The following is a 22229-nucleotide window of genomic DNA, read 5'->3' on the forward strand; positions in this document are numbered from 1 at the left end:
AGCTCTCAGGGGACACTCCTTCCCACAAGGGTGTCTCCTGTAAGGGACCTGCTAGCAGTCTACTACAAGACTCCTCCAGAGTCTGGAAGAACAGCAGGAAGCATATGCAGCTATGCCTTGGATGCTGGTATACTGAGCTGACACAGGTAGAAAACAAGCATGCCACATTTAACACAAAGCAATAGTTAAATAAATCTTCCTCAGGGGAACTTGGTCTGTTCTAAATATTCCTATTTAGGTGTGGGATTTTCCATTTCCCAAGACATCTCCTCCCCAAAGGCAGAAGTCCTTCCTGTACCTGTCAATAAGGGTGTAAGATGAAAACACGAAGAGACTGGCTCGGAGGCACAGCCCTTACTCAAACTCAGGACTGCCACAGCATCCTGCAGCTGCCCACTACATAATTTAGTAACACATACTGGCCTGGCCAGCAGCAGTGGAAGGACTCAAGTCTCATTAGATCTTCTCTGCTCCTGCCAATAAATCAGTCTGGTGTGATTCTGCCCAAAGAGAGGCTTATTATTGAACATCTGACTCCACTACACATAAGCCACGTAGAAGAGCTCCTTATAGACCCGCACCATGTTTTCTGGGGTACCCCAAAAAGAGGAATAAAATAAGAAAAGAAGGTTTGTGTAGCCATACACAAACACACACCCCTAAAAAGACAACTTGTGAAATCAGCCCGAGTTTAAAGCTCAAAAACCAGTAAGTCCTCCCAACACCATACAGATCCTCACATTTTGTCTATTCAGTGTCTTGAGCAGCTATTACTTCTACTGAGCAATACCACTATTCTACAAGCATAATCCTCTTCAACACATGCTCTCTTTCCACACTGTGCTTCAAGTAGATTTTTCAACCTGTCTCTGATCATTAAACAAGGAGTGTTTGGTTGTGTTTTTTAATTATTACGGTAGAAAGTCTGAGGAAAGGAAAAAGATTTAGACTGTCAGGCTTGTCAGTGCAATTTCTCTCTCAGCTGTGCTTCAACCATTTGGCCTCCAGAGCGTACGTTAACAAAACATTACCCAATTAGTTCAGCACTTTGCAGAACAAAGCATCAACAAAATAGCAAAACGAATAATAATTTACCTTTCAAGATTGGTATGTGTTCTCTGCCTCCCGTTTACTTGGGCTTTTTCATCATCTTTCTTTGCTGGAATTATTGTGGGATCCAAGCCAAACAGTTCTTGAAGTTGTCCGTAAAGCTCAGAACGGTTGTACACATGAAATTCAAAGTCATTCACCATAATATACAGTCGTGTTTCTGCCTTTGGATCTAAAAAAATAGTAGGAAAATAGTTTCTAATTCTATTCCAACATTCCCTTGCAATATTTACAGTTTCTCAAATATGCACATTTTGCAAAAACCATCTACATGGTAGTGAACAGCTGTGGAAGTACATATTAAACAGCAGTAAAAAACTCCACAAAATAATTACACCTTTCCAAGCAAATCAATAAAACTTGGCAAATAGGACAGTTGCATACAAAATATAAAACCAGAAAATCATTTCACCCTTAGGTCACAATCCAAAAATAAATCCAGGCAGGAGCTGCACAAAAGGGTGAATAAGGTTTATTCAGTCTCACATATAAAAACAAACAAATAAAAATCTCTCTCGATGCACAGCACAGAAGCCTCGGCACCAACTTCTGCTTTGTAGCACAGATATCAGTACTTGAGATCAAGTCAATCTCAAAACCCAAATGGTTTTCTAGCCAAGCTCTGTGGTACAGCAGGCCTGAACTAGGAAAAAGCTTTCTTTTACAGAGAGACAGAAAACATTAATATGCAGAACTAAGAAGCATACCCATTTTGCACAATCAGTCAACATTTTCACAAATTTAAAATTTTAACTGCAATATCAGCTTGACTTTCTGATACTTAAAAACTAGTTTAACATCTACTGATCACATAAACAGCTGTTTGTGACATACTTTGACATACTTTTGCCTTAGATAGTATGACCTAATTATGTAGTTAATGTGAGGAAAAAGCGCACACAATTTCTCCCTAATTACCCAGTTGAACAAGTGCCCATTACTCATTCACTCAAGAGACCTGAGCTGCTCTAAAACCTGATCTGGTCTTTCTAAGTCAAGCAGACTTTAGGAAGCTGAAGCATCAACGCTTATTACAGCAGTCCCCAATCGGTAACTCAGGGGCTACAAACTGAAGGCAACATTTCCCACAGACTAGAAATTAAAAAGTCAGAGCGAACACCGCTGCTGTTGCGGTCAGGGTCAAGAAAAGAAATGCAGCTGCCCAAGAGGCAAAGTTTAGAGACACCTGCTTTATTAAATGCACCCTCTTTGCTAACAAACTCAGCTGTCCCCCCATGTTACGCATCTATACAACGCTCTGTCCCAACAACAGCAAGCCACCTTTTAACCCTCACACCTAAATTACCGGAAATTTCCATATCATTATAAAAAAAGTAAATGTACAATAAGTCTCCAGAAAGCATTGACATCACAGTTTTCTTGAACAGGAGACAGAGAAAAGTTAATGAGCCAGTTTCAGTTCCTTCCTGTTTTCATAAAAGCACTATCAAATCTGTTCGTTGGTAATGCTAACTTGCATCAGTAAGATGTAGGCAAAGGATGACATGGACAAAGATTGGGATACGCAATTGTTCACCTGAGAGATCTCAGTATCATCAAGAACGCAAACAAATGTAATTTTTCAATTCCTGGAGGCAAGCATTTGACTTCATTAACTAAATGAAATTATATGTAGTAATTCATTTCTTTAAAGGGGATTTAAAGAGACAACTATCTCTTTTTCCTAATAACAAAAATAAGATTTGACCTCCACACATCAATTTGGTTGCTTAAGACACTTTGAGAAAAAAAAAAAGTCAAGGAAAAAGAGACAAGCACATCTGAATGTCATATAGTTAAATGATTTAAAGCAGCATATATATAGGTCATGTAAAAGTAAGTGCCAGATTGACAGCAAAATACTGAAGTTTTATCAACATTTGTTGGAATCAAGGTTACTAACGTAGCCAAGGTTTTGACATTTGCTTCCTACAGAGTTTAACCAAGATGTATTATTTATTTATTATTTATTCAAATGTATCACACCTACCCAAACAATTCAACATAAATACACCCACTAAATAAAACCTAAGACACTCCTGACAATAAGAAGTAGAGGAACTGGTTCTCAAAACAGTATTCCCCCTTCAAAAAACACCTCACAAACTACACTATATAGTTTTACAATATGAAAATTGATAATCTGCTGTGGCACCTAAGCCAAGACATCTGGGTGTGCCCTATTCACAACATAATCCTCCAACTTTTGTTTCTAAACCACTTTCATTTCTCAAGTATGTACAAAACCAACTCTCAAGTCCCAGTATGGTTTAACTTAACATCCAGACAGAAAGACAACCCACATGCTTGACTTTTTCTATGAAGTTCTTTCAACATTGGTATGACATGCCTAGTACAAACATAGTGCTGTGATGAAAAACAGATTGCACTTGCTAGGTCAAACTGAGGAACTTTTAAAAAAAAACACAGCAGGAAGTGCAACTTCACTACAGGTTATCAATAATCATTATCCAAACTTTTTGTGGTTCAAACCTTCTCTTATGCAAGGAACTGTGATTAAGTCTTTGTGAGAAGCATTCACAAATTACAGTGCAACCCAAGTCTTACAGCAACATTACTTTAGATTCCAGTAGGCAGGTAGACAATGCATCAATTTTGATAGATTAGCTTTTCCTCTTCTCAGAAGAACGGTAACAAAATAATTCTCTTAGCTTTAGAAAGCGTGGGGGGAAAAAAACCCAGAATGCAAAGCATTTTTATTTTTCCTTTTTCTGACACAAAGGTTTAATAGTAATGCTTCTTAGCATCACTTACTGTAATCTACCCTTTGATCATAAACACATATTGACTACCAGAAGTTCAATAGGAGGAGTATACCATAAAGCATTTTGCAAAGCACATGCACCAGAAAAAAGGAAACTGTTCTCCAAGTTTGCCCTCTTCTTCCTAATAACCTTCACTCTTCTCTGACAAACCTCAGATCCTGCTCCTCCCTCAGTTTTTATTTCTTTGTGTATCCTCATAAGACTTGCAAAGTCAGTGGATCTCAGCAGGTCAGCAGTGACTGGCAGGCACTGCCACACTCTTCAGCTCCTCAGGAAGAAGGCTGAGAAGCCATGTGATTAGAAAGCAGTTATCAGGGAAGAATACTCCCAACAACGTGAACATGTTCCATGCACAGGTGGAACAATACTGGATTTTTATTACTGACAGGAGCAACAACCTGGAAGCTGAAGTTGTATCAAGATTGAATACGTGATTCCTAGCATTAAAGACAATTTTACTTTGGTATAAATTATTGAACAAGTACTCATCAACACTCAATCTTTTTAAAAGGTCACTTATTGCACTTCCAGGGAAAACTTTACAACTTGTATGACTGGGTTGGATTAACGCTGAAGCCTTTACTGGTTCTAAAACCTCTGAATATTGAATGTATTTCTAGTTGTTCTCCTCCCACAAGATTGGTAGGGAATGGAGTCTGCACTACCTTCAGCATATTCCTTCAGGAGATGGAGACAGATACAAGCTTCATACGCATTCGAACAGACAAAGATAGCTTTTAGGAAATTTAAGGTGTCCCTGGACACCTGAAATTACCTGAAAGGGAGTTCCCTTATTAAGGTCTCCAAGTATTTCAGGATCCTTCACTAGCCTCCCCTTTATGCACAAAAAACCCTCCCCTAGTACTCTAATCTCTCTCAGAAAAAAAATCAAATGAGGTTACATTATTTCTACACTAACAGGACTTTAAGTTTATCAGCACTATGAAAAGCAAAATCCCATTCCTGTTGCATTTCACATTATTGTTAGGAGCACTCTGCACTTCAGTTACAGAACTTAAAAACTAAAAAACCAAAACACTCAGAAACTAATCATTATTGCTTATATGTAAGTCTTCATAAGATGTATTTTTTCCAAACAAAAATATTAAAATATTTAAGGATTGTATTTTCATAAAAATTTGGTGGGATTTTTAAATTGTTACTAGCCCTCATTCAGCCTATGTGTTTTTCTATAGGAAAGTCTCAGCACTATTTTGTTTTTTTGTTTTATTAAAAAGGATCTAAAACAAAGCTATGCACCAGTAATATCTAGCTACAACAGGTTTTCCAATCATTCTGTGTGACAGCTGCAAGGGAGTAATCCTTGAACAAAACATAAAACTTTAAGATGCAAGTTACCAGCAGCCTTCACCATTTGGTCAGGTACAGGTATTTGTGTTGCAATTAAGAAGGTTAAAAAGTATTGGGAAGAATATACTACAATAGGCTAAGAATCACTGAGGATTTTATTTTTCCTTTAAGGTAAAAAATGAAAGTATCTCTGCTAAATAATCAAAACGTGAAATGAGCAAGGGTATTTTTCCTAGGAAAAAGAGTAATTCTTTAAGAGAGTATTTTATTCACGTTACTTTGTTGTCAGACCTATACACCTCTGACCTCCTTGGTTACTTGGATTATTTGTCCACTAATTACGTAGTCTTAAATGCCAACAGAAATGTTTAAAGCCTTGCAATACTGCCAAGCAAAAATACCACCATAAAGACAGACACAACTATTTTTATTACATTAAGTTCAACTCATTTTTTCATTCTGTAAGCCACTAGAGAAATATGTTTTAACTAGCAGATGAAGAAAATTCTACGAAAACCTGTTGGACAATAACCTGTGGTTGGAAAAATCTAATTAACTCTAAGACTAGCTTCCACCTTTTGAATTAGTCATCTTAGAGTATAAAGAACTTGAATTGTGTCCTATCACCTTAGAGGCTTAGTAATGCCTCAATAAAAAGAAGTGAGCAACTCCTCCCAACTCGTATCACCTTATTGAACAGTGTCTCCTATTTATCTGCATAATGTGTATGCAGTACTCCTACCACTGTTGAGTTGGTACTGACAAAGCAACAGCTGTACAAGCTTGCTGACAAGTCTAAGAGGCTTCACACCAGAGGCCACTTCCAAAGGGGAGATGGGAAAAAAAAGCCCTCCAAAGTTCAACGACCCTCTCAATCAGTGCCCTCCTCAACTGTAGACAGTTGCCATTTCTGGACCTCCTTGAATCAGTAATGGAGCTGTGACACTTCAAAAATCAAGAGAGGCAGGACCTGAGACTCATTCAACCAGATTCTAATCCTATAAATGACTAAGCACACATCACCAGGCTACTTACGTTTTCTCACAGATACAATTAATCTCTTGCATCTGGTGTTAATCGTCCTTCTTCAGCCAGAGATAAGGAAAAACTTCTACGACCACAGATGTCATCAAGACACAGGGTTATCAAATACTAAAGAACATCCCCTACCGTAACACTTTTGCTAACATACTGACAGCACAACGCTAAAACTTGAAACTAAAATCACTTCCAGAACATAAGAAGTCTCCATTTATTATAGTTACAAACTTCAGTACAAGGTCAATTATGCTTAGACTACAGATAATGAAGGCTACTATTAAGGTTAATGGTTTGTCTTAAGAAGGGTTCAAGTCCCTGATAATGAATCCTGTATTTATTTCATTGTGGTGTTCTAGTCTACTAACACAGATCAACCAGTTAAAAGAACCCATCCCTTCTGATGATTCAATGTGCTTCAGGTACATATTAACAAATCAATTACGCACATGTGTTTGTGCAAAGAAAGTATTTTTCTGCAGGCTACCTGTAAACTTAAACTTTGAAACCTTTTTGAGAAACTTACCATGCTGTTTCTGCTTAGGGTTGTACATCTTCCACCAGCGAAATATGATAAATCCATCTTGAATTCTACATCAAATAAATCAGATAAAACAGAAGACAGTGATAATCCAAAATCCTACATGCAGCTGCATGACATGTTGCCTTATGCAGTGCAGAGATCTCCAGTTGTAATAGTGTACAAACAATATTAAAGCATGAAGCATTACAGCATAAAGCATACAGTATAATATTATACAATTACTGCATTAGCGGAACTTGTATACAACCCCATATCCATTGCCTTCTCAAGGCTTTCAAAATTTAACAGTAAGAAACAAAATTACAAACTATTCACTAGTGGGTCGTTCATGAAACAAATTATTCTCAATTCCAGTAGATAAATGCAAACTACTTAGCCAAAATGAATCTCCCAGACTTAAGAGCGGGAGCATGAAGGAGTGAAAGACATTAATGAAAAAACAGTTCTCCTCCAAACTCTAAAGTGTTTTCTTTCTCAAATATTAAGGACAACTAGAATCTTGTCCAGTACTCACTTCCAATTGATAACGCTCAACCAGCAAACAAGCTAACAAGTATCTAAGAATGTCTAAATACTACCATCAAAAGAATCAGTTTATTTTTAACATTTATAAATATATTTATTGCTCATTAGTAAGATGGTATTTTGATATGTGCTATTTAGACATATACATTCACTGTATGTGAAATCACTACTTAGAAGAGCCACCCCCTTGGAAATCTGTACCTGATAGACATGTCTTCTGTGATAAAATAGATTTCGCGAACCATGACTTTTCCAGACAGCACAGAGAATGAAAAGGAACCTAGTGCGCAAAACAGTGTTTATCAGACATTAGCCTAAAGTTGTTGATGCTTTATTTTCTGAACAGGAAGAACATAGGATTCAATTATCTGAAATGGGTTTACTGAGTATCTTGAGTTTTCCCTTTGAAAACACACTGACTTTCAGAGGAGAAGGGAAGTCAGAGATTCAGAACATACAAGACAAAAAGTACAAAACTTTAAAAAGTGCTGGATTTGGCACCATTCAAGAATACAAGCAACCCCCCGAGACACACTAGTCACTCAGGAACATTCAGGTACCTTGCGAAGCTTGTGAAAAGAGTTAGGAAAGCTATTTTGAACATTTGTAGTATCAAGCCATTGTATGCAAGACCATAGTTAGAGAAATAAAGATTCCTGACAAAATAATTTTTCAAATTTTAAATGGCTATAAAGTTTTCAGTCCAATTATTATGACAAATTGTGTTTACAGCAGGAAGGCTTAATAAGCATGAAAAGACCAGCAGGTAATGCAATAGCTCATATTTTTCCTAAGGCTTTTCACCTCACCCACTGAAAGTTAAGTATACCCTGATTTAAAAACAAAAAAAAAAACCAACCCAAAACCCCACCATTAATTGATTCAAGCCAAGCTGTAAATCATGGGATTTAATCAATGTTATGTTCTTCTTACTGATTAAGTTTATAAAGAACACCATATATTTGGTCAGCTATGTCCAGCTGTCTTTACTTAATAGCAATTTCACAGAGAAATTTTAATAAAAGCCCATAGATCAAGTGTAGCAGCCAATAAGTATTTCATCTACATTACTGTTCAAAAAGTTGGATTTGAAGATGGTTTGGATTACAGTTCTTAAATTCTTGAGGACATAAGCAAATTATTGCAGGGGTCTCTTTTGGCAGGCAGGTATGGGTGGGTGGGTTTTTTTAAGTTTTCACTACATTTATGATCAATAGTTGCAGAAAAAGTCCAGAACTAAAGTCACTGTCATTCTGGGAAGCAGATAGAGGAAGACATGGAAGAACAACTGAAAGAAAATTAAAAGTGCAGTCAGAGTGAGATTGTGGGATACAGCCCTCTGTGCCTCAGCACCAGATATTTTTGTAATGTGGGTGAGTGCCCAAGTGATTTGTACTGACCTGTTTTATTCAAAAATGTTTTAAAATATAAAAAAAAAGTTAATGGATTTTGATGCAAATGTTCTAGACAGTATAAATTCTACATATCACAGTCCCACTATGGATTAACATGATTAGTTGTTCTGACAGTTTATTTAGAAAGCAAGGACACTGCCGTAACAGGGAGTTGAGGCTTGAGGCTCCACTGTGCCTCTCTGAGCCCACTCCAGTGGTTGCAACCCACAGTTCAGGTGCTGTATAACCAGCCTCAAAGGTGTGGGGGAGTGGGAGGTTGCACCCCTTAACACCAAATTATGAGGCAAATTCAGAAGCAGATCAGGCAGGTCCCATGGGGGACTGAGGTCAATCTTCTCCTTTTAGGACGCTAACCATTACAATTACAGGGCTTTGAAAAAGGGGTAATGGAAAATGTACAGATTTTAAGGACACAAAGTATGGAGACCAAACAAAAAAAAAGTAAACTTGACTCAAAGTTAAAAAACCTGTCAAGTGAACTTTAATATCAAATAATGAGACTTCAATGAAAGAGGGGGTGTTTTTCTACCTACACCAAGAATCCTGCCCTAAAGCATGATATTGAATTTTTTTCTTCTTAAATTAAATCCATGCTTATAATTTTCAAATTAACAAAGGAACACTTTGATTTTACTTTGAGTTTTTAGCAAATTGAGGTATAATAAAAACAGTAGATAAACAGCAGCATTACAGTAATCATAACTTACCAATATGGATGTAGCCATGTTTATATAATCTGTTAAGAACCAATGTTAAAATGAGTCCAATATTCCGGGAATTATAATAAGTTAGGTAGATAATCCATCCACAAGACAATATTGTAGCTGTTGAAAGATTAAAATGAATTCAATTATTTTTTAAAGTATGCTGACCTAGATAAAAGCCTTACCTATTAAGACTATAAAGCACAAGAATGTTCTTCCTACTCTCCAAAAAAATTTGAAACTGATGGGACACTTTAATGAGTGTTTTCAGAGAGATGGTGTGAGAAGGATGTGAAGACATGGGAGGCAGGGAAAAGGGGAAAGGCGAAGTTCAGAAAAATATAGATTCTTCACTGCTTTTCCATTCCTCAATATTAAAAAAACTGTCCTCCAAAGGACCTGCAAAAAGGCACCACATATGTCATTACATCCCTTATCATCCAAGTAGTTAAATTTAATCGATCAAATAATAACATGGATTATCCCACATGGTCATTTATTTCAAAACACCCTAAAAGAAACAAAAAACCACCACAAAAGTCATACTACATTCCTTCTCCTGCCTTCTCCACACCATGAACTGTAAAATAGATTTCTAGTCTTTCATATCTTGGCACAGGAAACAACATTATCACATCTGAAACTATTTCCTAAATTGCTGTATCCTGAGAGAAATGAACCAGTCCTTTGGTTAGCAGAAATCTGTTAACAGTTCAAGCATGGAATTTGATAGGGAATAAAAGGAAATAGCAATCCAATGAGAAACATGTTTTTAAAAAAAAAAAAAATTAGGTCTGCTAATCCCCAAAGTAATTTTTACTTCAGTTGATTAAGAGCTAGTAACCTATTTCTAACTACAAGTGTTCTGAAAGCTTCCAGAAGGACAAACCCAAAAGGAATGGGACTGCCAGGGAACGGACTAGTTCTAACTCATTTTACTGACAGTTACCACTTTGTTTCATCCAAAGCAGAGTAGAAAAGAAAGCAATTTTTGTATTTGCAGTAACTCTACTCATTATACTAGCTGAACTTTGTAACAGAAGTTTTTCCTTTATGTATACACTTTATACTGAAAAGCTCAGATTTATTGTGCCTTTTATGGGAAATCTGAAGTGCAGAAAGGCATACAGGTATGACGCCTTCACTCTGCAGAAAGTAAAAAAAAAAAAAACCACAAAAAAGTTACAAACACAACCTGTCCTTTTACTGTCCCTTAATTTTTTTTGCAGTGGGATGCTCCACTGCTTTGTAACAACACCTGCGCTTTGTTGAAAGATGAGGAGAAGGTAGAAGAGACAGACTTGCAAGACTTTGTCTTTTCCTTAATGGGAAAAGAATCCAGTGTGGCCAAAATTCAAGTAGCTCATACACTTGGGCAGGTAAGCTGCCTGACATGTAAAACAAATCAAATCTGTGTGGGTGATTACACAGGAACAAGGCAGGGAGGGTTAAAGCTATACCCCAGGAAAGAAACTGCTCTTGGCATTCAGTGAAGGCATACTGCAAGGACAGCATTTACCTCCCCTCGCTTTCGGATGAGTGAGCTACTCACTGCTGGTCCACTATCAATGTAGGGAGAAAGGTGGAATGACTCATGCTCAGAGGGTCTCATTCCAGTAATAAAACTTAATTCCAGATTAAAGTTCAACTAGACACTTAACTTCTACATACCTAAAGCCAAGAAGGTACCCTCTTAAGGTGACATATACTGAGAAAAATCAGCAAACTAGTGCAGTTTCCAGACATTACGGTCCTAATCCACTGCCTTTACCACTAGTCTCACCTCTGCCACAAATTGTAGCCTTTTCTTTCTCCTCAGCAAATTTAGTCTCTGCTATTAAGTGACAGATCCCATAAACTCTATTCATCTCATTATTATATTCTTGATTTTAAAAGCCTCTTCACTGAAACTACAGTTCGGAAATTACATTTGGAAAGTTTTACTGCATGTGATTTTTAGAAATTATTCTAGAATGGAGCAACAGCTCTTTGAGGAGCACGTTCATTTCTAGAATCCATCACGTCTTTTACGGCGATCAATAGTTAGCTGTTCCAGGATTCAGGAGAAGAAACTATTGACATAATTTTTTGTTCTCTTATAACAGGATGCCATAGGTCAGCAGATGAAAGCAAAAGAGGAAAGGCTGGTTGAAACTGGGTCAGTTAATAAATATTACTTGAATATGTTTCTATCCAAATGTCATAACAACAGGAGGCTACCCAGCTTTTTCTGTTGTGTCATTGTTTCTGGAATAGCAGGTGGTTTCTTACAATTTAAGGGATCAGCAGCTCCCCAAAACTGCATAATTCTATATAGGTCATTCTGCTTGTAGAAAAAGGGGATAGACTATATTATTTCTTGAAGTTCCATCCACCCTTCTATGAAACAGAAATTTGTAAGTTTAATATATTCAAGATAATAAGAAAGCTAAGCAAAGCTTTTGGTTTAAATTATAGCTGTTAAATGGAATTGCTTATATCCTACATACTTTCCAAGTAGAATTACTAGTAGTTTGCTCCAGGAATCCAGCGCAGAGAGGGAAAAACAGAAAAAGAAAATTCTGCAGGATGCAATTTGACACTTTAGTTCTTTCATGAAAGACCCAAACATCTCTAATTCTCAAGTCAAAGCTTCCAGAGACAAATTTTTCAGATCTGTTCTGCATCTGTTCCACATTTTACCATGAGCAACTATCAGCATGGTCATTCCATTATTTTCATCTTGATTACATTTAGAATTTTATGTTGAGTAGAAGCTTTCCATGGCAACGTAGTAAAAAGTGAAAGAAATAATATTTAGAAAGCACCCTCAGCTAGTTTCCCTATGTCCTTTTCATTCAGTTTGGCCTACTGAAAAATAATTCCAATATGTCAATAGCCATGCTTTACCGTCCCAGAAGTCAAAACAAAGTTATTTTTCCTGTGCTGCCCCTCATTCCAGGTCCAAGAATCAAGGCTGAAAAGAAGGCATTCTCTACCTTTGGAAAAGTCCAAATTCATCACACACTTCTAGCACTCTCATCCAGACCTGAATACAACTTAGTTTTTATTTTGCTGTCCCTGACCCACATGTTCATAGGCTCAGAAAATAAAAGTAGTACCTACCCAAATATAAACAATGGCACTAGTGTTATAAAAACATGAGCATACCTAAATCAGGAACATTTACAAAAGCAGCCCATAACCGAGTACACAATAGTTTGGCTTAAAGGCTTATTGTGGCACACCATTTAGTCTAGAAGTTATGTCATTAAACACAATAATCTTTATATCACTTTTCAAACTATACCATATTAAATGGCAGATGGGTACATACTGGTATAACAAAGTTATGGTATCTGCCTGTCATGTGCTACAATGCTAATCCTTTGTTATGGTATTACAGTTAATCACCAGCTTACTCTGGTTTTAGAAAAAACTTATTTCATGGAGAGAAGTTCTCACTGAGTTCTTATTTTGCAGAGTTAAAATTGCAGAGCATCGTCCTTTGCACACTGGACTTATCTCCCAAGTGTCGCAGCACAATTAGTATTGGAAACAGTTCTGTACTTTTTCTTTCCTAATTACTTAAGCAGCATTGCTATACTTCACTAAGCAGCTGTATGACAAATAAAAAACTGTTTTCAACATTGTGATGTAATTTGGTAAGAAATTTGATATTGGTATGCCAACATTTAGAGAAGCATGTTTAAAAGTACACACATGAAAAAACATTTAACCAAAACAGAATAGATTCACCTTACCTACTAACAGCCAAACAACATTGGAGTCATGTTCTGTTAGGAAGTCTTCCAACTGTGTGATACTTGGGACAAAACTATCATTTTTTCTTTGATCCATTGCTAAACTGTTTTTGCACCAGCACCTATAGAACTGAAGGCAAAAAAAAAAACGAAAACAAACCAAAATTAATAACAAGCACAGTACAGTTTGGAGAAAATTGAGTATGTACCCTGTTAAATAACCTCTAACAGTCTGTTTCACACAAATATGAATTTACTGGTTTTATTTCTTCAATAACATCTTCATGATACTCAGCTACCCTTTCTTCTACTCTAGAGCTCCAGAAACACTTTCACTCCTCTCTGCTGAAACAAACAGAGTTTCCAGGCATGTACCTCCCAAAAAAATGGATTACAGAATGCGAGAATGCACTCTCCAAATTTAGTACCCTGAATGCACTATACAGCATATAATAGCAAATAGATTTATAAAACTGTTGTACCATAGTAGTAAGTCAAAAGGTAACTGAACATACAAGTAAAAATGAGTCTGTATTAAGCCTTCTAACATTCAAAAAGGGAATATGAGACAACATGAGACTGAACCCCCTGCCCCTGTGAAAGGAAAGGCCGAAGCAGACACTTTCAGGAGTTATGGAAAATTCCCATAACCTCCTAATCAACTGTGTCTATTAATTCTTCTGCTTAAGGATGGATTTGCATCATCTTATAAAAAGTGACTACATAGTATCTCTGTTATAAAGAGCAGAAAACCAGTCCTTCTGATCTTAAACACTTACTCAAACCACCCATAAATCACTTTGCAACTGGGTTACATTAATTAAGTGTGATTAACAGGGAGTAGCTCAACTCCATAACATCTGTAATTACGCAGCAATATTTTACTTGCATTAGTTTCATTTGAAGTCTTCTCCCTTGGATGTTATCTGGCAAGCCTTCTTACAGGAAGATAGGCATATAAGCATTAATTCTGCTTTTTTTTTTTTTTTTTTCTCCTTTTTTTAAACACCTTCCAGCTCCTGGCAGCCTGTCTTCCTGTCAGTATTCAACCTCAAAAAAACTTAGTAGACTTTATTTCCTTTCTTTATGAAGTCTCTGATGCTCTCCATCAAGAGCTCTAGAACATAAAACTAAATAACATTGGTAAGACCTTAGTTTTTGAGCAGCAAAACATCTTCGGAACAGTCAGTATTTAGAAGTGTTAGCAATAAACTAACAATTTATCCAGTTTTTCCTATGATATCCATACTGCCTCTCACTATTATAACTTGAAAACAAAATGTGGAAAAAGTTGAAAAAAACTGCCTTTAATGCACTTGTTTCTCCCCTACATTGGGGTAAATACAGTACCTTGACTTAAGAGCCTATGTTTTGAACTAAAACAGGAGTAAAGTCCCAAGAATAAGTGCTAACAATCTGTTTGCTACCTCTTCTGTAAGAAGGAATAGAACAGGGAAGAAAGAACATGAAAGCAATAAACAGAAACAAACAAACAAAAAAAAACCCCGAACACCAAAACACCAGACATTGCTTCCAGTAGTGATGATAAAGAAGCTACTAACTTAGCTCCCCTACAAAGAGGAATAATAAGCATCACACACACACCCCTTAAAAAATAAGCCTTTGTTTTAAAAGGGACGTTACAACAGCAAATTAAATCACATAATGGCAGTGTCATTTGCTTCAAGACATTTGCAGTACCTTAATAAAAAACCCACATGTCAACTTGTATTATGAAGCAGATGATGCCTCTGCAGGCAGCCTCCAAGAGCCTTTAACCCGTGAATGACAGGGTAACCAGAGAAACAAAAATCAACACTTTCAGCAAAAAGGAAGAAAGAACTTGGTTTTTTCCCTTTCTTACAAAGAGGCAACACGGTCACTCTTTTGTGATCAAGACCACGGTGGAAGTGCTGTCAATTGGTGAGGACTGCCTACCACCTTAACAAACACAAACACTATAAAATCTCTCAAGAAAGCAACCTGGCACTTTTTCCTAAGAAATTATCACCCAATGTTACATGATACTGAGACAGGACATTAAATATCATTATGCTCCAAATAAGACTGCAGCAAGACAACTCAGAGACTGCAAGTCATGGGATCCTGATACTTAGTTGCTTAAACAGTGTTCATCATTTTTTGTCATCACTACCCAGAACCATAAACTGGATATCCTTGAAAGTTTTCTGGACTACATTTGCTATTTGCATGCAAATAAACTCAGGAATCTCCCATCAGTCATCATATGCCAATACATCATTTTGGAGCTCCACAGCTGATCCTTAAACATGCTGCCACACTGATTTTTTTTTTTTTTTGTCAGGGCACCCTTCGGCCTTATCAAATCACATGAGAAAGAGGATGATGGCAATGAAAGTTTAACCACTCAGAAACAGGTAGCAGCAACACCTGCACTAGATGTGGGCTCTCAGTATGCATCTCAGATGAACCAGGTGCTTAATCCACTTAAATTATGAAGCAATTTTGGCCATATGAATTAGTGTAATAGAAAGGGGATGCATGCAGAGACTTAAGTAGTACACACTGTTTATAATGCCCTTGTGCATTTATACAGCATGCAGAATGAGAGGCAAGATCTGGATCATCATGTTTGTTAGGAGGAAGATATGCCAACTTTTCAGGACAGATATTAGCTGCTTTCAGTAACCAGCATTTCTTTCTGTTGACCGTTCTGCACCTAACTGCCTTCATCTTCCACGTCCTATATATTATACCCATAGATTTAAATCATGCATACCTCTCAGCTGCCTGCACTCAAGCCACCCTCTGTTGTATTTATTCCTGCCTGCAAAATGACTTTGCAAGCAGACAAAACATTACCTGTTGCACTCTAACACTGACCCATAGGTTGAGGAGTCTGTAATTTACATTCATACTGCTACTGTATTCTTCTAAAGTAACAGTATACATTCCAAATCTAAGCCTGGGTGGGAAACTGAGTCTTAACCAACCCTGCTAATACAAGAAAGAAAATCCATCAAAGAGGAAGAGAAACCCAGAACTTCACATTTACCTCTCTGCGCTTGTTTATAGTATTTTCTCAAGGTTTCTACTGTTTTGTGACAATAAGCTCAGTTAACATGCTGGAATAGTCCTAAACCATAGCAAGTGTTTTGGTTTACCTGCCTTTCCCCCCATCTTTTTTTTTTTTTTTAAGCACATCTTTACTCTTCAGTATGTCACTCGTGGCTCTCATTTACCACATACCATGTTAATACATACAAAACATATTAGCTTTCTCCTGGGAGGAGGACAGGAGAAGAGGAGGATTCTGTGGCACTGAAGTGACAGAATCCCAATACTTGTAATTATCTTCACAGCAGTCCTTTAAGGGGTTATGTAGTCTTCTTTCTGCAAATGAGATATATGAAGTAAGGAGAGATAAAGACCAAATCCTTTATTTATGATGCCCAAACTGGAATACTTGGGGCCTGCTTTTCAGGTTGTGCATGTTTAGAGCACTTGGCGTGTTCAAAGCATACAGTGAACTGGCTTGAAGATGTGAGGGTTCAATATTGCTGTAGATTTGCTCCTCCTGATCAGACAGACTTTCTTTACAGCAGAAACACACACTTAACAGACTTAAAAAAATGAATTTTAATTACTTGTGTCACACATTGATCTGCTTTCCTCAGTACTAAAAAGATGCAAGGGATGTTATAATCCTGGGGGATGCACTTCGTTTCCAGCCTGCTTCTAGTATACCAAATTCGATCCAATTTTCACAGCAAATATGCTATCCCTAAAGCACCAAATACTCAAAAGCAGCTGCTTCAAATCTTTATAAATACATTTCAATCACAACAAATAGGTAAACTAGTTTTAACCTCAGCCTGACAGATTAACACTGAGGAAAAAAAAACCACTGCTTGAACAAAGCCATTAAAAATTTACAGAAAGCATGCCTGTATGAAAAGAGTTGACAGACAAAAAAACATAAGCCCGGTCATCAGGCTCTTGGTCACCAGCGTGCAGTTGCTTGGCAGACAGCTGCAGCCTAGGGAGCAACAACCCACCTGAAAAAGGTCTGTCCTGTACCTATAGCTGAGGATGAAGGCAACAGGTATTTTATTCAGTGCCCAAGAGCATTAGGGTACTAGGAGTCTTGAGCTGCATAAGAAAAGGAGAAAAAAGAAGAAATGTCTATTTATCACATCCTTTGTAACACTCTTTTCCTGGCACACCTTGTATAAACAGCTGAATAAAACTGGTATCCAAAGGTGCGGAAAAAAACTAGCATTTCGTGATATTGAGAATAAACACTTTTAATACGGTTATGAAGCAGGTAGGGAAATAATGGATGCTGCCAATCCCCTTATTACTACTAGAATTCATGGTGGGGGGAATAAACCAGGAGCTGAAATTCATCAGACATATTCCTCAGATTTTCACAGAAATCGAGCATTGATTGAATATATGTTAATTGATGTTATTAGAGGTTAACTACCGTTCTGAGGATACTCAACTCCCATCCTCTACAGCAATTAGAAGACAGTAGAGTCACAATTACACCCAAAATGATACATTAAACAACAGGAGGGAAATTCCCCTGGTATCACTAAGTGAACATAGATAATACACCTGGATGCTTCACATCTCCAGTAAAGGAGCCATACCCACAGCGGTTCCTTAGAGAAAAGGAAAGAAATGGCATTTTTGCATCCCACCAACTCCATGACTTTCTTTCAAAGGGTCTCCAGCAACAGCTGCTATGAAATCAGAGCTTTAGATAATTAAATGATAGTAGAAAGGAGTCTCACAAACATAAACACAACTCAGCTGAGTTTTCCTCTGAAGGTATCATGACATTGTCAGCACCCAGATACACATTAGGCACATTTCATAAAACAAAAAGCTGCCAACCTTGGCACCTTTCCCAAAACACTCCAGTTAGGTCCAAAGACTTCAAACCCGTCCCAGCACAGCTTAGGAAGCTCAGCTATTCTTTAATCAACAAACAAGGGAAAGAGGAAGGAAGAAAAGGAAAGTTGTTCTCAAAAATCACATGTACAAAAAAAATAAGCTAAGTGACAGCAGCCGCACAGCAATTTTGCCATCTGACATGTTGCACTGGCTTCATACCTTACACCGAATTAAACACCAGCAGCTCTTTTTCTAATAACTAAGATTCAGGCCTATTTTCTTCCCCCTCTGCTAGTGCTTGAAGTAACAATAGCGGTAAACTGTAAACAAATTAAGCTAATGCTTTAATTATACTAATGAAATCTTGCTACCACCTCCAGCGGAAACAGCTGAACTAAAAACAGAGCACAGAAGAGAGTCACACCTAGTTAAACCAGTGTGTGAACAGCCTTAGTTAAAAAAACATTTGCATTACAGTAGCTTACGTTAGTAAATAACACATTTACTTAAAAATTAACTAAATGAAAATTAAAGTATATTCAAAGGAACTGTAAGATAAAAATCATTCTTACAGTAGCCTACCTGATGAGATTTATTTTATCTAACAGAGAAACTGAAACCACCAGAGAAGCATCTACAGTAAAAAAAATTTAAAACAAAATTTAACACTCTTCTGAGAGCAGCGAGAGAAAACAGAAGAAAAATCTAGTATCTACTGATACAGTGTCCAAAACCGCAGAAGTGACATATTTTTGTTTATTTACTTTTAGTAGTACAGGACATGTTTTAATACAGAAGAAATCAAAGAAACTCTTGCTATGGCAACCAACATACAGTACTCCTTGCATCACTCAACTGCTAGCCTAGGAATGCCTAACTGAATTTTGGATGATTTTTCATTTCATTTTAATTTTAAAAAAAATAAAAATATGTTGTTTAACCTTGCCTCCCAGACTTGTTCAGGAGAGAGGGTTGTTTTCCTGCTTACATTGCCAGCTTTGGATGCTGCAGAAGAAAAAAAAGGACAAAACCAAAAAAACCCAAACAACAGAACCTAAAGGCTCATAACAGTAGGAAAAAAAAAAAAAGAAAAAAGAAATTCCCTTATGCACACTCCTCTATTTAAAAAAAAAAAAAAAAAAAAAATTCTTTTTTGGGGCTGGTCTCAACAAGGCAATGACTCCCCCCCCCTTTTTTTTTTTTAATTTGAACTACAGCATTGTACCTCTGAAATACTCTATGAAATTGAGTCTTCTACAGCTTACATATGAATTTTTCCAGAAGTACTTCCTCTAACTTTCTCCTCTGACACACCATCAGGGTTTGGAGAAAGGGGGAAACCTGCCATAAATCAAACTAAAAATCGGTCTTGTGAGTACATACACCATCATCCTTAAGTGAACTACATATAGGTCTTCATTAGTGTCTGTCCCAGTCTACAGTTAACCCAAAGATTTTGGCACAGCAACAAGTGCTATAAGAAGTTATGTAAGAAGATAAAAAGTTTCTAGGAGAAGGTAGCATGTCTCAACACCACCATAAACACAGGATAACTCTGCAACACTGCTAATGAAGAGCAGTAAACTTTGCCTATTTCCCACAGGACAAAATTATGCAAAAGAGCAACTACCAGAGAGCAGCTGATGCATATTTCACATGCCAAAGTTTTCTAAAGGCATACCCAAAAGGGGTGAGTTAGTTCAGCATGCCACACACAAGGATGAGAGCTCTCTCTAGAGAAGTCCCGGACGTGCATGTACCTCCACCCAATCAACCCAAGACGATGCACCATAAGCAAAATCTACTCATGCACTAACCTGTTCACGAACACTGTCAAATTGTGCAAATTCAGGCCATGATCCTAAGCTAACATCCCTGAACATCCATTTGGAGCCAACTGCCTAATCAGACCTTAAATACTGCTTTTACCAATGACTATCTGAATAGCCTATTAACATACTTTTATAATCAACAGGACTACTCCCTCCTACACTTCAGTTTTTCTTCTCAGTTGCCAAAATTTCTGGCCCGATTGTTTATCTGGTCATCACATTTTACACACAAAAAATGGAAAAAACCTGCACAGCTACAATAAAAATAAAAAAAGCCAGAAAAGTAGAATTAACTAATCAAATTACACAAGAACTCCCATGGCAACGATCGTGGTCTTTTCTCATATTAAACCTGATAAAATTATCTATAGATAGATACATCTGTTGCAGCCAGCTACCAACTTTGGAAGTTTTCCCAAAGTTTCGTGAAGGTTGCTGTGGAGATGTGCCTTAAGACGGGAAACAAATCCAGACGTAGATTATGACCGGGATACCGGCTATATGCTAATCTTCAAAATACACTTCCACCGTATTAACGTGTTTGAGCATGTTATATTGATAAATTACATCAGGTCTTTTTTTTTATTGACGATGCAAAGCGCAAGCACGTTATCATTACAGCTTTGGACACGTCAAAAAGCAGGTGCGTTTTGTGTCAGATGAGTGTGTGTGTGTGTTAAACCCTCTAAGGACGGTGGGCGCTGGCAAAGATCCCTCTTTCACCGGCCAGGGAAAGGAAGAGTGAAACTTTCCTCGCCGGCCAAACAAAACTGGAAGCGCCTGAACTCCCGTCCTCTGACCTGACACCCTTTCTGCCCGGCGTTAACCTACAAAAGACATACGCAAAGGGAAAAAAAAAACCCAAAAAAAACAACAAAACCAAAAACAACAAAAAAACCGGGAACCTGTGAAACCGGAGGGGCTTCCTCTCACACCGCTTCCACGGAAAGCGGACGGGGCCGGCGGAGGAAAGAGGGGACAGGCCGGTACCGGTAACACAACGCCCCGTTGTGAGGGGGAGTGGGGGGCGACGAGGCGGCACAGGACGATCGCCCCCGCCTCAGCACCGGCGGGCGCGTCAGAAGGGCGGCCCGGCCCCCCGGCCCCCTCCCCGGCACGGCGGAGGCCCTCGCCGGCCCCAGCTCCTCCTGGGGCGGGGGCGGCTGCCGCCCCTCAGAGCCACCCGGCCGCCTTTTCCCTCACGGAGGGCGGCGGCGGCGGCGACGCGGCCCGACAGGCCCAGGGCCGCCGGCGGGGCCCGATCCCTCCTCAACCAGCCCGCGGCGGACCCGCACCGGGCCCAACCCGGTGGGAACGGGAGTACGATCCCGCCCGCCGCCGCCCCTCCGCACTTACGCCATCGTCCTCCGCGGCGGCTTCACCACGGACCCGGAAGCGGCGGCGGCGGCGGCGGCAGCGGCGGCGGCCGGGGCCCTCCCGCACCTCACGGCGAACGGCGGGCCGCCCCGCCCACAGCGCCGCCGGTTCGCAGCACCGCCGGAGCCAACCGCGACGCGCCGCCGACCCGCGGGGCCAATGGCAAAGGCGGCGGCTCCCCGAAGGGGCGGGAAGAAGGGGGGCGCGCCGCCAATCGCATGGGGGGGGGAGGGTCTCCCGCCCCTTCACGGTGTGTGGGTGCGCCGCGCATGCGCAGGCCGTGGCGCAGCTTGGCGGAGCCGCGGTGCTGTGGGTTCGCCTGCCGGTATCTCCAGCCGATAAACACAGCCCCTAAATTTTAATTTCTCTGAGGGATTTTGCAACAGACGCAGCTCTCCGCCGTCGTCACAACCCCGTGCAGAAGCGTCCCGTGAGGAGAAGGGCTGCCGGCCTTCGCTGGCCCGGGCTGCCGTCGGGCCTCCAGTCAGTCAGCGGAGGCTGTGGAGCCGAGGGACCGAGCGCCCGTCAGTCCACAGCACGTCCCGCTTTCCCATTTGCTCGCAGGTCCATCATTCCTTAATTGGGAGGCACCGAAGTGTTGTGTTTACCAAGTGGCTGGGTAATTCTGCGTTCTGGCTGTTGGTTTTGCTGTCCGTTGTTCGCTCCTTCCAAAGCAGGTGAACAGAACTCGCCCCCAGAAGACAGGCAGATAAAAAGCTAATTGTCAGACATTTTCGAACACATGCGTGGCCGTGACCTGCCTGCTAGATATAGTAAAACATGGTAAACACACAGATTTCTTTAGAGTCACCCAGCCGTGCACCCTACAGACTTCAGTGGCATATGGGAGGAAACCGAAACAGTAACGGAGCGTGCGTGCATGTGTGCGTACCTCTTCCCATGTGGTGCTTGCACGCTGTCGACCTGTGCTGAGCTCTGCGTTCCCTCGACGCCCCT

The 22229-nt window shown here is 39.3% G+C and overlaps 1 protein-coding gene across 12 annotated transcripts in view; it reads right to left on the bottom strand.

Annotated features, from left to right (window-relative positions):
- BLTP1 (bridge-like lipid transfer protein family member 1) overlaps window positions 1-21370 on the bottom strand; it is a 126451-nt gene extending 105081 nt beyond the window's left edge. For 11 of the 12 annotated variants that reach the window (XM_075036977.1, XM_075036980.1, XM_075036974.1 and 8 more), the window contains exons 1-6: window positions 21252-21370; window positions 13177-13306; window positions 9437-9553; window positions 7516-7594; window positions 6772-6836; window positions 1096-1282 (exon numbers count right to left, since the gene is read on the bottom strand). In XM_075036977.1, coding sequence (XP_074893078.1) covers window positions 1096-1282; window positions 6772-6836; window positions 7516-7594; window positions 9437-9553; window positions 13177-13273 — 545 coding nt within the window. In that variant the 5' untranslated portion in view covers window positions 13274-13306; window positions 21252-21370. Of the gene's footprint in view, window positions 1-1095; window positions 1283-6771; window positions 6837-7515; window positions 7595-9436; window positions 9554-13176; window positions 13307-17216; window positions 17311-21251 lie in introns of all 12 variants that reach the window. The other variant, XM_075036960.1, reaches the window with a different exon arrangement.
- Between the last annotated feature and the right edge of the window lie 859 nt (window positions 21371-22229).

Source organism: Buteo buteo, chromosome 1 (assembly GCF_964188355.1).
Source record: "Buteo buteo chromosome 1, bButBut1.hap1.1, whole genome shotgun sequence".
In the NCBI taxonomy this organism is placed as follows: Eukaryota; Metazoa; Chordata; class Aves; order Accipitriformes; family Accipitridae; genus Buteo; species Buteo buteo.